Here is a 14441-nt window from a genome sequence, read left to right as displayed (position 1 = left end):
AGTGTGTCATGTGACAAATTCATGTCGCTCGTCATAATCAATGTCATGTCAATGTTTGTCAGCATTAATCATGGTGTGATGTCAATGTTTGTCAGAGTAAATCATTGCGTCATGTCAATGTCAGTGTTAATCACTGTGTCATGTCATTGTTTGTCAGTGTTAATCATGTTGTCAGATCAATGCTTGTCAGTGTTAACCATTGTGTCATATCAATGTTTGTCAGTGCTAATCACTGTGTCATGTCAATGTTAGTCAGTGTTAATCATAGTGTGATGTCAATGTTTGTCAGCATAAATCCTGTTGTGATATCAAAGTTTGTCAGTGTTAATCATTGTGTCATGTCAATGTTTGTCACTTAGTCATGGTGTGATGTCAAAGTTTGTCAGTGTTAATCATTGTGTCATGTCAATGTCACTTAGTCATGGTGTGATGTCAAAGTTTGTCAGTGTTAATCATTGTGTCATGTCAATGTTTGTCACAAATTGGTCATGGTGTGATGTCAAAGTTTGTCAATGTTAACCATTGAGTCCCATCAATGTTTGTCAGTGTTAATAATGGTTTCATGTCAATAATGTTTGTCAGTGTTAATAATGGGTTTATGTCAATAATGTTTGTCAGTGTTAATAATGGTCTCATGTCAATAATGTTTGTCAGTGTTAATAATGGTCTCATGTCAATAATGTTTGTCAGCATTCATCATGGTGTGATGACAAGATGCAACATTCCAACCTACCTGATATCCACACACTGCTCCTGAAGGATGGCCACAACCTTTCCTTCCCTGAAACACACATGCCCCGGTAACGCATGTAACAAGTGGAGACAGTCTCAGGTAAAAACAAAATAATGTAAATATAATTAGACTGAGTCGACAAGTGAGTTTGAAGTCACCGCTCCACAGCATATAGCAGAGCCTTACCTGATGTAGCTACTCATGCCCACAAAGAAAACACATGCATGGTGGACATGACTACAGAAAACCATACAATACAAACCATCTGACATGTCTGCCTTTCGAAGAGATATCAGACAATCAGAACATGATAATTCACATCTTTAACAGGTTTTTTACCATTAACTTTGAACTTTATTTCACGAATTAAAGACTACAATACGTTCAATTTTTCTACTTTATAATTAAGTTCTGATTCAGATTGTTTCCACACAGCTTTCATTACTGATTTAATGTAATAGTAGCTATTAAAGCTTCTTTCTATATCACGAAACCATCCCTAAACCAAAGTTGCAAATGGTAGTGTTCTCGAATAGCTTCTGACCCTCTGACAAATCTGGCAGATTGGCCAACAGTCAGATAGAAGTAACTAATCTGCTGGCGACAGTGTCTGACTAAATACATGTATTTCACAATGACTTTGTCTGAAGTTGTTATTTGTGGCCTGTGACACTTATTTGCTGTTTATTAATCTTATGTTTGTCAATTTACATAATGCTAATAACTTCAATGCCAATCATAAGAAATGATAAGTCTGAAAAGTGAATCTAATTATATTCTATGGGTCCTGTGAATTTTTAGCGGGTCTGACAGATATCTGAACCTAACAGGACCCAATGCCCTGTTTCTGAAACATTCTTTCTGAACATTGAAAAGGTCATGATGATCTTGAGGTTTCCATGGTGACCTACCCTCCGACAGCAATGTGCCAGTTTATCTGACTGTTGACAAGCTTCACCAAAGCCTCTGGCAACAAACATGGAGTAGCTGTCCTGGAAGAGGAACATCATGAATATGTTGATCATCAGTTAGAACACATGTCTCTTTCTGACTAAAGAGATACTGTCACATGCAATTATTCCCAATCTCCAAAGATACATACTGATTCCAGTGCTCCTACCATGCTAAATGACAGTGTTCCCACCAAGCTCAGTGAAAGTGCTTCAACAAAGCTCAATGAAAGTGTTCCTACCAAGCTAAGTGAAAGTCTTTCAATGAAACTCAGTGACAGTGTTCATACCAAGCTCAAAGAAAGTGTTCCTATTAAGTTCAATGACAGCATTCCTACCAAGCTCAGTGAAAGTGCTCCTATAAAGCTCAATGAAATCGTTTCAACCAAGGTCAATAACAGCGTTCCTATCAAGCTCAGTGAAAGTGTTTCAACGAAGTTTGATTGAAGTGTTCCTAACAAGCTTACTTATAGAGTTCATGTTTTCAAAGCCATAAATATGCTGCAAAAACTAGAAACTCAAAACAAAATTTTGCAAAGAACCAGTGTTTTTGACAAAGAGGCCTTTTCCAGTCATGGAAATATTAATTTGAAAAAGTTATTCATTGAACAAAATTTCTGTGGTTATGACTGTAAATTGCTGTAATTCTTGGAAATTTGACGTCAAAATACACCTCCACAAGTAGACAGAGACTGCTCATCCCCAAATGTGAAAACAATCAAAACAATAGCTTTCCAGTTATTGGTTGAACAAAAATAACAACATGTCCATTCCAGTATACAGTGGTCCAACAAAAATATACATAACATGTTAAATGCTAAGTTTTCTGCGTGGTATGAGACAGAAGAAAGTTTCTTCTGCAGACTGCCAGATTAATTTGGGCATAATGCCAAATTGTTTTTGTTGACTCTACATCAACTGATGAGGAATGTGAAAATAGAACATCCTGCAGCTGCATGCATCCCAGTATCTGATTACCATGGCAAGTGGCTGCACTCGTGACTTTTTATAGAAGCAGAGCCAGGTAGCTCCCTCTCTGTACAACACGTTGTACACACTGAATCATAATCCTTGGATAACCCTCATAACCCAAGTGTCATCGTCTCAGTCCCACTAATGGTTACTATAGATATTTGCATCTATCCAACATGCAGAAAATTGATTCGCACAACAGGTATCATAAAGATCTTAACAGACAGAAAATTCTGATTGTTTTCATTAAAAGTAGAATGTAATTAAAATCTAACAGAATCTGTCTTATATTATTATGATCAATTGCAGACGTTTCCTTACAACTCATGTCATTACATGTAACACATTGATGACGTTATAACTGCCAGTGACAAAGTGAACATACAAAGTCAATTATACAACTGTGAAGATTGGTGTACATGAATCATACTCCAAGCTACTTTCATCGCTGTTACCTGTGACTTACACTTCATATTGCAATGACTATACTATCACACATGCACATGCAACCATGACAACAGGAATAATGTGTCATAAACATGTCATATGTAGATTTATAATATACAGCTTAATCAATACTATGACAACTTACTGAAGAGGAACCCCAACAGTTCGTAGGAATGTCCACACAGATCCTAGAAAACATGCAACATAGAGTCACAAAGTGATACAAAAAAATTATATCAATACCATTAAAAAGCCATAAATATACAATACATGAGGATCATACACACAATAAAACATGGTAAAATATATTGTTCCTTAATTTCATTTCTATATTTTCCAGCATAAAGATATTCTGTAAACCTGACAATGTTTACATAACCACGATTACACTAAAAAATATCAATAACCCCATATCAAGAAAACCATCAGAACGTACGTTATGATACCCACTGTTTTAAGCAGCATATGACTATACATTACACTATGTTGTTACTGCATTAACAAACACCAAATCGCCACCATGATATATTCTGTCAAACAATGTTGGGTTGAACTTAAAGGGACATATGAAGATGCTTCGAGTTATCCAAGTTTTAAAACAAACACCAAAGGATAAGTAATTATTAATATGCAGTGAGAATACTTCTACTCCAAGATAACCTTATGTTCAACAAATCAAAGTTGGGCACAATGGTGTTTGGCTGTACTGAAAGTTAATGCATTGTTAATCCATCAGCAACAGTTAATGCCCCAGACTGACTAATATGGTGAATAATGAAATATACAGCTTGGATAGACCACAAGAAATGTTTTTCTACTTATTTCTCCAGAAAATCCCAGTTAGTCTGTAAATTCACTAGCAACTAACGATGACCCTACTGATAGAGGAAACAGCTATGTTGTGTATGTGCAGTAAGTGTAGACTGAGATGTTTGAAGGGAAGCACACCATGTAGCATACTGCCTCTTTAAGACCAGCCAGATCACAGTTGTTTGTTGAGTATTCTCAGTTGGTCAAGTATTTAACATACTGGTGTGCAACAAACACTGAGGTCACATGACCCATCTTAGTTGCCCCTATCAACAAACAATTGGTAACCGACTTTCTTCACACAAACTACTTACATCATGATCCAAAGTCTATTAACTTGTTAACTGTGGCATAATCCCCTACATTTGTGTCATAAGCTTCAGTTGTCACTGCTGACTAAAAATGATTTCCATTAATGTTCTATCAAGTTTTCTGTGAATATCCAAAAACAAATGGGAAAATCCTTGATGACTGTCTCCTATATGCATGAAAGTTAGTACTTGTAAACAATTCAACTCACTTAGTGATGCTGACGCTAACCGTCCAACAATTGAAACCTTGTCTCTGTCCCTTGGACTTCTGGTCTGGAAATTTCACAGTGAACGAAAGGTCATCAAGGTTAGTAAGACATCACAATACCACCTCCGATCCTTGTCATCATCTTAGTCAATAGGGGTGAAATGATATGCTCTTACCACAGCACATTAGGTAATGTGGTATTAGGCCTTTGGTTTAGTCCGTTTGGGTTTGGTGTATGAGATGAAATCATACTGCAGAAAAATTACAGGAAGAACCAAAAACCTTACACTTTTTAATAACATGGATCAAGTAATGGTTCGATTTCTTGACATTTTAGCCAAATATTTAGCAAAAACATATCGATATGAAAAACGAAAATACTAAATTTTTTATCTGCATTACAGTTCACCAAACCGAATGCAAAATAGTGTGGTTCTACTAATACTGTGGTATACCATTTCACCCTGCTAAGTCAATTTGTCAAAAAAGTTAAAAAGGTGGGTAAATTACATAACTGGTGCTAAAAGAATGGTCTGAAAAATAAACACATGTACATATGTATGTTTCATGTGTGGCACTATATGCAAGAGATTTGGGGGGAGAAAAGACCTCTGAAATCATAGGACACAGTAAAGAAGTTATCTATAAATAGATATAAATAGATATACTTCAACAGAATTGTCATTGTTCCCAAGGCATTAATCAACTTAACAACCAGAACATGCAGAATTGTACATCCAGCAATGGCTCATATTGATGCTAGGAAAATCATCTAACAAGACATTATGTTCCTAAAAGTGAATGTGCTACTGCCAAAAACATGATTTTTTTTCGCTTCCAAAATACACAATTAGTCCTTTAAAAATGTTTCTGCCTAGAATCTGATGAATATGCAAGAAGAGAGCAACACTTCCTGACTCAGCAATGCTCAGTAACTGTAAAATGGCATTGAATACTGTTATATTCACTGTAGAATGGAGTTAAATGACAATATACTAAAATAGCATTGAATAATATTATATCAAATGTAAACTGACATTGAATAAAGGTTTCATGAAGCTTATGTTTTTTGCTAGTTGTTTAACAGTGCAGCCAGATATATTACAGTTATTTTAGGACCATCTGCAAAAAGACACTCTGGGCCAAACAAACCAATAAATGAATGTTCAGGAACATCCCACACCTTCTAGGTATGCTGACATGCACTCATGAATGTAACAGCAATGTGCATCCCTTTGCTCTAAAGATTTATATACAGAATGTGTATTTGGTGGATTATAAATACACAGATGATGAAAAATGCAAGCTAGACCAACAAAAGTGATGAAACAAAAGTAAACACCTGATGCTTTACCTTAGAAAAGCGAATTCCTGGTAATCCAGTTATAACAGATGACAGTGAATGAATTGATTTTACATACTTGGAGCTCATCATTTTCACAAATATCTATACTAGACATGTAAAAATCACTCTCATAAAAGCTCATTTTAAAATTCCACTGTATGCCCATGCTTGGTGATGGCAACACGTGTGGCTATTTGCCAGTCGTAGTAAGCTATTATCACATTTAAGGGGTCAGTTCATGCTCTTACAATATGTAATGATTGACCTTTGGCTTGGATGAGGAAGGAAGGAAGGCTGATACATGTGACTGCTGAAGCTTGGCACTTGAAACAATTAGAGTGATAGGCAAACTGCCAACAATGTGGGATGTACTGATATCGGATTAATTCAACTTTGTGAACGTTATCACCACAGGTTAGTACACCCTCACATAATCATAACGACTGTTATCTGATAGCAAATCTGACATAGTAAGGATTAAACAGTGAAATGCTGAACAAGAGTAAAAGAGGGTATAGTACATAAAACAGGTGGCAATGACGAAGCAATAAAATAGAATCAGCGCCATTTTGTAGTCACTAGACATTCTCTCTATACTGAATTCTGAAACTTACCAAACTATGTTAGACTTAATGTCATAGATAGGAGTTACAAAACCCGAGATGTTGTGTTTGAGAGAGGTGATCGGACAGTCAGTGAACACTAGTATGCTAGGGTGGGATTTTGTGAGGATGTTATTGCCAAATGCGGTTTCATTGGATTTAGAATCCTATTGTATGAATGTAATTGAATGTTAAACGTACAAATAGTTCGTTGTCAAGGCGCCATTCAGTCTGAACAGACAAATCATATAAAATATTCTCTTCTGCTACATCCACGTCGTCTACTTCTGCCGCCATGTTTAAACCCTCACAGAGTGTTTCGTGTATAAATTGCACAGTACATCTTCAGTATCAATTTCAAGTTACAATTCAAGCAAAGTGTATTTCTAATTGTCTTTAAAAAGTTACTGTTGAACATTATGATCTTTGACAAACCTCTGATCATGACATAAGCGAAAAGCAACGTTGGTTAGAGGCTAAAGCTGTGGCGTGGGCTATTAATTATGTGGAGGAAACAGGTTGTAAATACAAAGTATGTGACGCACATTTGAACTATTCAAAGAATCAGTTTGAGAGGAAATCTAGATAACCTAATGAGTAAATAATATACCTCATTTGTTTTATGTTTTGTGGATTATGATGGTTATATTCTGTTGATATGTGTAAAGAATTCCCCCCTCTTGAAAATGAGCCAATCCGGGGAAATCCCAAACACGGTACACATTTCATCAGAACTGGGATTCCCTCGTCAGCGTGAGTTGATCTGGATGGGAGAAAGCAACGTTTTGGTTGCCTGTACGGGCAGCGTAGCGTCTATCAAGATACCAAAACTGATAGAACGCTTAACAAATTCACCTGCGAAGGTATTTGTGTCACCGTTCGTACTTTAAGCCATATCTCGATAATATTACTGTATACTGCCTCTGGTAAAATCAGATGGCTGTTCTTGGTTGTTTCTAAAATATATGACATGTTGCATATTACATGGTGTTAGAACCTGTTGTTACACTAAATAAACCTGATCATTTTTGCTCTCTCCAGATTGGAGTCAAGTTAGTGACAACACAAAATGCTCAACATTTCTTCAACCCAGAAGAACTGACTGTTAGAGTTCACACGGATGCGGAGGAATGGGAGGTATATGACCTTACAAAAATAGAACATTTTTGGAGCTGAATATTGGTTTGAAGGTTTGCAGCAGTACACTTGTTAAGGAAATTGAATGTATGTGTGTGTGTGTGTGTGTGTGTGTGAGAGAGAGAGAGAGTGTGTGTGTGTGTGAGAGAGAGAGAGAGAGATAATTATACATGAAACAAGTCTGATTAATTAAGTTACAAATAGGCAATATTAATTAGTGATCTCTTATTCTAGCAATTGTTGAAATATTGACAAATGCCAGGAAGAAATAGAAAGAATTTCTCTTAAAAACAGCTAATCTTCAGTTGACAAACAGTGTTCATGAATGCGGTTTCAAAGTACCAGTGTCCGGTAAGTTTCAGATGTTTGTCTGCCCCACTGAAAATTCACAGGATCCACAGAATAAAATTAAACACGCAATACAGCTTTTACATGTCTCATATTTGGCTTAGAATTATTAACATTATATAATAATAAACATTATAAACATAAATTTATAAACAGTGAACAAGTGTCTCATGCCACAAATAACAACTTCAGACAAAGTTATTGTAACATATTTAGTCAGACACTGGGGCCAGCAGGTTGGGGACTTCTGTTGCACCATTGGCAAATCTGCCGGATATGTCAGAGGGTGAGACACTATTCGTGAACACTGGACAAAAGGCCAGGAGGGGTAGCCTAGTGGTTAAGACATTCGCTCATCACACCAAAGACAAGGATTCAGTTCCCCACTATGATCAGTATATGAAGCGCATTTCTGGTGTACCCCATCACACAGCTGCTAGAACATTGTTAAAAGCAGCATAAAATAAACTGTTTTTTCCTTTGAGGTCTTGTAAGCTCAAATACAATGTTATGAAATGTACTCAAAATCCAAAATCACTATGGGGTGTTTTTTTTCATACGTGTATATCAAGTATCTCACAATATAATACTCTGTTTGATATTGCCACAGTTTCAGTGCTATCTTGTATCATTTCAATGTTTCCAGAGTTGGAAAAGCGTAGGAGACCCAGTTCTCCACATTGAACTAAGGAGATGGGCAGACTTAATGATAATTGCACCTCTGGATGCAAACACCATGGCAAAGATCTCAAATGGCATTTGTGATAATTTGTTGGTAAGTTGATTGTTACTTATTATCAGGGAGACTATATACGGGGAGAAGAAACTCCCCGAAAAGCCCCTGAATGTATGTAGCGGGTCATTACGTAACCAGTGTAGCCAATATGGCGGCAGCGTAGTATTTCAGATTGAGCCCGGTTTATTTTCAGCAGCTGATTAAATTCGCTGAGTGTGTAACAACTGAAATCCTACTTGCAGAAGATAAGTTATCTCTTTTGTCATTTCAGGTTAAGTCAAATAATTGGTATTAGTGTCCGTGTTAGGACAGTAGATTTGTAGTAAAGTTTCAAGTTGGTATGTTATAGCTCACTGGCGTCTGTTCTCGATTCACCGCAAAGGTAGACTTAATTGTGCCAATCAAAACTTCTTTCACATATTCGTTTAAGTTTTGGAAGGGAAACATACCTTTAGTTGAAAGGTATTTGCAAGCAATAGTAATAGTTTTATGACTTAAAAAAATTGTTAGGGTGTAACCGAGGAGTGTGAAAAATATGACATATCGCCGATCTGTTCTGATCTGCCATTGAAATGCTACACACCATTGTTTGAGTGTTTCAACTTACTTTTTCAAAAACATCTTTCACATACACCTTTAATTCTTAAGAGGGAAACATACCATTGGGTGACATGTTTTTGCAACTAATAGTGATAGTTTCATAATCTAAAAAAGAATGTATTTGAGGTGTGTGAAAAATATGACATATCACCGGTCTGTTCTGATCCACCATTGATGTTTGTGATGCTTGAGGGCTATAGTTCCATAACTTCTTTCTTTCATGTTGATTTTATTATTTGACAAAACTGGAAAGGTGTTTAGGACGCTTTGTGACAGTTTTACACTTTCTGATTTTGAGAAGTTTGTGACAGTGTCAGTTAACATTCTGTTAATGTCCATTCCATTCCCGATATGGAATAACATATCTGAATTAATTATTAATGTAAACAAAAATGTCTCAAAGCAGATATTTTAAAAAGGACAACTGGAGTTAACACTTGTGTTCTCGCGATACTTTTGCGTTCTTTAACATGTTTGGGGAGGAAAGGCCGCCGTGTATCATTTATTCATTATTCTTTCATTCATTCATTTCATTCATTCACCTACTTCTCTCTTTTATTGTGTTTTTTTCATTCATTCATTTACGTAATTCTTGCTCTTAATTCTTACTAATATTCATTCATTGTAAAATTCTGACTGATACGATAAACTGGCTGAAGTTCTCTTAAACACAGCTGAAGTAGTGCTGGGAACGAGCCAAGTCACTGAGTGCATTGGAGCATGACAAGACACACGTTAATTAGTACAAATGGTAAAGAAAGCAAGCGTGTGACCTATCCCTGCTGTAGATTATCCCTGTTTATTATGTAGGACCAACTGCGGAATAATGAAACAGAGAGTCTACTCCATCCAGAGGCACAATTCCCTGTTGTTTACACACCCTGTGGTTATTTTCTGTCATTGGGTCAGAATGGCAAGTACCAGTGTCAAGCACTCTCTCACGAAAGTGTTCTTGCTTATTTTATCACATGTACAATCTTCAGAAACCTGTTTACTTGTCACTGGAATTGATTTTGATAAATAAGATAATTAGATTCACTTATTTGTTTGATGCATCATTTTACACAAAGGCATGGTTCATGCTCCTTATGCTTCCCAGATTTTAGGGAAATAATACAAACAAATTGACAGGTCCGAAACTTTAAAACAACATATGCAAGAACGCCTTCTAACTCTTCCAGAGAACCTCTGCATGGTTTCTGTTGCCAAGTATAATCGGAAAATAAAACGAAAGTGAGTTGTGATTAGTTCGCTCAACTTCCCAGCGTAGACACCTGACTGGATCAAAAGAAATAAATTTAAATTTATTACCTCCCTTGACTGTCTTGCTAGTTCCAATAATGCATTACATTGTCATTTTCATTAGAAGCACACAAAAACTTCGTCCCATCATTTCTTTAGTAACTCATTTTGACAATATGTTTTTTGTATCAAGTACAGAATCTGAAATCAAATTTTCATGAACTTTGGCTAGGTCTAGCTGACGTATAAAATGTGAAGAAATAATCTAATTTAAGATGAAACATATCTGGCATACTTTTTGGTAGGGTGATGTTTATTTTGCTGTGGAGTAAATGTCCTACAATACTTGTATCTGGTGTATTGGTACATTCATGTTGTGTGTTGTTATGTTGCAATCTGTTCCCACTTTGAGCACCACAGTAATAGCCTCTTGTGTCATAATGACGGAAGTGTTTCCACTGTTAGACATGCATTGTCCGAGCATGGGATATGAAGCGCCCTCTACTGTTTGCTCCTGCAATGAATACCCACATGTGGGAGCACCCGCTGACTGCTCAACATCTGACGACACTGAAGGGTCTGGGCTACAGGGAGATCCCATGTATCAAGAAGACATTGGCTTGTGGAGATACAGGTGCACTCCAGTTAATTACATGGGTCAAATCAATTGATAATTTGGGAAGGTGGAATAGGGGACAAAAAACACACACTGGGCCCTGCATTTACAAATGTTTAAGAAATAAATATTTTTCTGAAAAGAGATGCCAGAAACATTTAGTGAGACATGCAACAGAGGAATTACAGGACATCAAGTCAATCAACTGTCATAATTTTTAACCCTGTAAAACTGATACCTAATGTAAATCTGAGACAGGTCAACAAACATTGGTGGGTGAAGGGAAATGGTTTGGGTATAAGAGAAGGTTATGCACTGATGACAGATCAGCTATAGAGTAGACTGTTGGTGCACCATGTTGACAGATGAGCTGTAGAGTAGGCAATTAGTGCACTGTGTTGACAGATGAGCTGTAGAGTAGACTGTTGGTGCACCATGTCGACAGATGAGCTGTAGTGTAGGTTGTTGGTGCACCATGTTGACAGATGAGCTGTAGAGTAGGCAATTAGTGCACTGTGTTGACAGATGAGCTATAGAGTAGACTGTTGGTGCACCATGTTGACAGATCAGCTGTAGAGTAGACTATTAGTGCACCATGTAGTAATATTATCTATAGAGTACACTCTTTGTTGGAAAATGATAACCATACTTTTCTCTCAGTCATACATATGACCTGTGAAAATCTGGGATAGAATATGTTCTCAGCAACCCATGATTGCCACTAAAGTTGACTATGCCTTTAGTAAGAAGTGACTAACAGAATTGGATGGTCAGGCTCCCTGACTTTGTTGACACGTCATTGGTTCCCAGGTGCGCATATCAAAGCTCATGTTATTAATCACTTGATTGTCTGGTTCAGACTCGATTATTTACTGACTGCGACCATATAGCTGGGATATTGCTGAGTATGGCGTAAACCGAAACTCACAGTCACTCACTCACTCACTCAGGCATATATATCTGCTGTAATGAAAACACTTGGTAGTTGTTAGACTGTTGTGCAGTCTATGTCTGTGTGTTTCAGGGTTTGGAGCAATGGCTGAAGTCGAGACAATTGCAGAACAAGTTATAGCGGCTCTCTCGCCTCAGCAACAACACCCCTTGTCAAGTCAGCATGAATCCTGATGATGGCCAAAACACCACTACCTTTATATTAATATACCTCATATCATGGATTCCCTGTCCATAAAGAATACAATTGTGCATTTGGGGTCATCATATATATAATGAATGAATGAGTCATCAGGGTTTTACATGTATATTGCAAGTGTTCCAACTGAGGGAATACATTCTATACATGTGTGTCACCAGATACATGGTATGGTATATCTCATATGCTGTTTGAGTGTATATTGGTCTCGCACCATGAGTTATGTAATCAGAGTATTTTTTACAGATTCTATGAGTCTAAGAGTATCTGTTTGATGTGCAGCCGTGGTTGGATACTGTTGTTTTAGTTTTGCAGTATGGTTACTTTGGAAATAAAGTCTGTTTCCTCGTTATGAATTATATACTTTGAGTGTCAATTGAGGGTACTTGTATCCTCGTATTATGATGGGTTCCAAGCATAAAGAGTATTTGCTTACACTTTAAAATATTAAAAAAGTGTTGTGATTCAAGATGCTGAAATGACTGACATTTAATTTGTTTTCCTGTGGTTTCTTATACAGTACCATGGCACCCGAATGCAACTTGCTTTGTGGATCATTTAACGACAAAACATGTTTTGTCTACACTATGCAATGAATTATGTCTGTAAAAAGGCAGACACTTCAGTCCAAAATCGATTGTTCTATAGGTGACCACTTTGATCTATTCTTTGAAATTGTTTTACCTTTAAAATAAATATTTTGTTATATGCAGGAATGAGTCAGAAAGCTTTCATCTACAATTGATTGTTACATCGTTTACACGATTTTCACATTGAGGGGAGTAAAGAAATTTCATTTTCTTTCCCTATTTCACTTTGCAATCCGAGTTTTAGTGTTTACCGCGATACGATGGAGTCATCTCCTTTGATAAACATTAACCGGCTTCGTTCGTCTAATGGCTCTCGCTGAAACACTATCTAAGTTAAAATAATATTTTCTACCCAAATGTGCTGATTAAATGTCATGGTAATCGGATTTCATGATGAAAAAGGCCACATAATTTCCAAATTCTGTTGACGATTACGGATATGCTAAGTACCGCGATACAACGAGGTCGCAGGCTAACCACAGAGAGGTTGCTTCTCGCGGTGATATTTGCAAAGTAGCCAACTGTGAAGCAGCCACAAAGCAACTGTTGCTGAAAACTATTCATTTCTAAAACCACATTGAAACACTCTTTCTGTGGAAAACAAAATATTGCAATTACGGGGCACACAAAAGGGCAAAGGTAACAAAGTTCTGGTAAAAATATTTGCTAGCACAGATTCAAAATGAGTTTCTTCTGTTGTGTGTTTCACAAATAAAAAAACAAACATCAAAATGAAAGCAATAATGTTTTTCGGTTAACCCCCTGGGTGCCGAGTTTTTTTTTCAGGCGCACATTTTCGTAAGGTTTGAAAAGTGAACGTTGTGCGAGATTTGCGCTCGCGTGGTCCTGGATCTGCATACGGCCATAAAATTTAATTTCCAATCCGTTGGTATAAATATAAGTGCGGCTACCTCAGGGGTTTGAGAAATAGATACTGCTAAAAGTTGTCCAAAACTTTTGTATGTGTTCAAAAACAGTAAATTTCTCCGTTTTTTATCGTGCACCAATAAAAGCACTCTGCTACGATTTTTGTTTTAATTTGGCATCTCTACGGAAAGTGTGAGCGAAGAAAATACAGATTCATATCTGAACGACAAGTGTATATGAAATGGATGTTTGTGCTAATGCATAACGTCATACTCACAAAATCAAAATGACCCGCAATAAATGTCAAAAAATCGATTTTCTTCTATGACGTCAAACGTCGAGAGAGGGGTCATGCACGTATAAAGATAAGGGGGCATAACTACGCTATGCTTTACATGAGGTCAATGTAACTCAGATCACATGGAGAGAATTTTCTGTGGATACGGACAGTATCACAGTGAACCAAACTACTCCAACACAAAGTTCCCCAATGTGAGAGGATACGTTTTGGTAGTTTCACGATTTGTAAGAAAGGAATTCAGTGTACTCCATCAAAAAACAGGTAATAGCGAATTGGATGTCCCTATCCAATGCATAATTCAGTTCTTAGATTCTCATATTCTCATATTCTCCTGTTTGTGTAGATGTATTTTGATTAATTTTGCATCATTATTAACGGAGTAACAGCCACATTTTCAAATGTGATGAAATAACTGAAAATAATGTGACATTTTAGCTGACGTCACGACATGTTTTATGCATTTTGTGACGTCGGAA

The 14441-nt window shown here is 36.8% G+C and overlaps 2 protein-coding genes across 2 annotated transcripts in view; one reads left to right on the top strand and one right to left on the bottom strand.

The window, feature by feature from the left end:
• The window catches only part of LOC137278619 (NBAS subunit of NRZ tethering complex-like), a 58410-nt gene extending 51727 nt beyond the window's left edge, over positions 1-6683 (bottom strand). The window contains exons 1-5 of the mRNA XM_067811094.1: positions 6580-6683; positions 4433-4496; positions 3248-3290; positions 1645-1725; positions 734-781 (exon numbers count right to left, since the gene is read on the bottom strand). Coding sequence (XP_067667195.1) covers positions 734-781; positions 1645-1725; positions 3248-3290; positions 4433-4496; positions 6580-6675 — 332 coding nt within the window. The 5' untranslated portion in view covers positions 6676-6683. The remainder of the gene's footprint in view (positions 1-733; positions 782-1644; positions 1726-3247; positions 3291-4432; positions 4497-6579) is intronic.
• Positions 6684-7083: 400 nt separating this feature from the next.
• Positions 7084-12974, top strand: LOC137278620 (phosphopantothenoylcysteine decarboxylase-like). Its single transcript, XM_067811095.1, has 5 exons — positions 7084-7241; positions 7420-7515; positions 8510-8638; positions 10907-11075; positions 12082-12974. Exons 1-5 carry the CDS (start codon positions 7146-7148, stop codon positions 12180-12182), a joined length of 591 nt encoding a protein of 196 aa, XP_067667196.1. The 5' UTR covers positions 7084-7145; the 3' UTR covers positions 12183-12974.
• The last annotated feature ends 1467 nt before the right edge of the window (positions 12975-14441 follow it).

Source organism: Haliotis asinina, chromosome 3 (assembly GCF_037392515.1).
Source record: "Haliotis asinina isolate JCU_RB_2024 chromosome 3, JCU_Hal_asi_v2, whole genome shotgun sequence".
NCBI lineage: Eukaryota > Metazoa > Mollusca > Gastropoda > Lepetellida > Haliotidae > Haliotis > Haliotis asinina.
This window is presented reverse-complemented; position numbering and strand designations above follow the sequence as displayed.

Bases quoted from the DNA above. Each gene is read 5' to 3' on its own strand.
- LOC137278620 (XM_067811095.1), top strand. From the start codon at position 7,146: ATGGGAGAAAGCAACGTTTTGGTTGCCTGTACGGGCAGCGTAGCGTCT. The intron at 7,242-7,419 runs GTATTTGTGTCA...TGCTCTCTCCAG, and splicing joins TAACAAATTCACCTGCGAAG to ATTGGAGTCAAGTTAGTGAC. The intron at 8,639-10,906 runs GTAAGTTGATTG...TTCCACTGTTAG, and splicing joins GCATTTGTGATAATTTGTTG to ACATGCATTGTCCGAGCATG.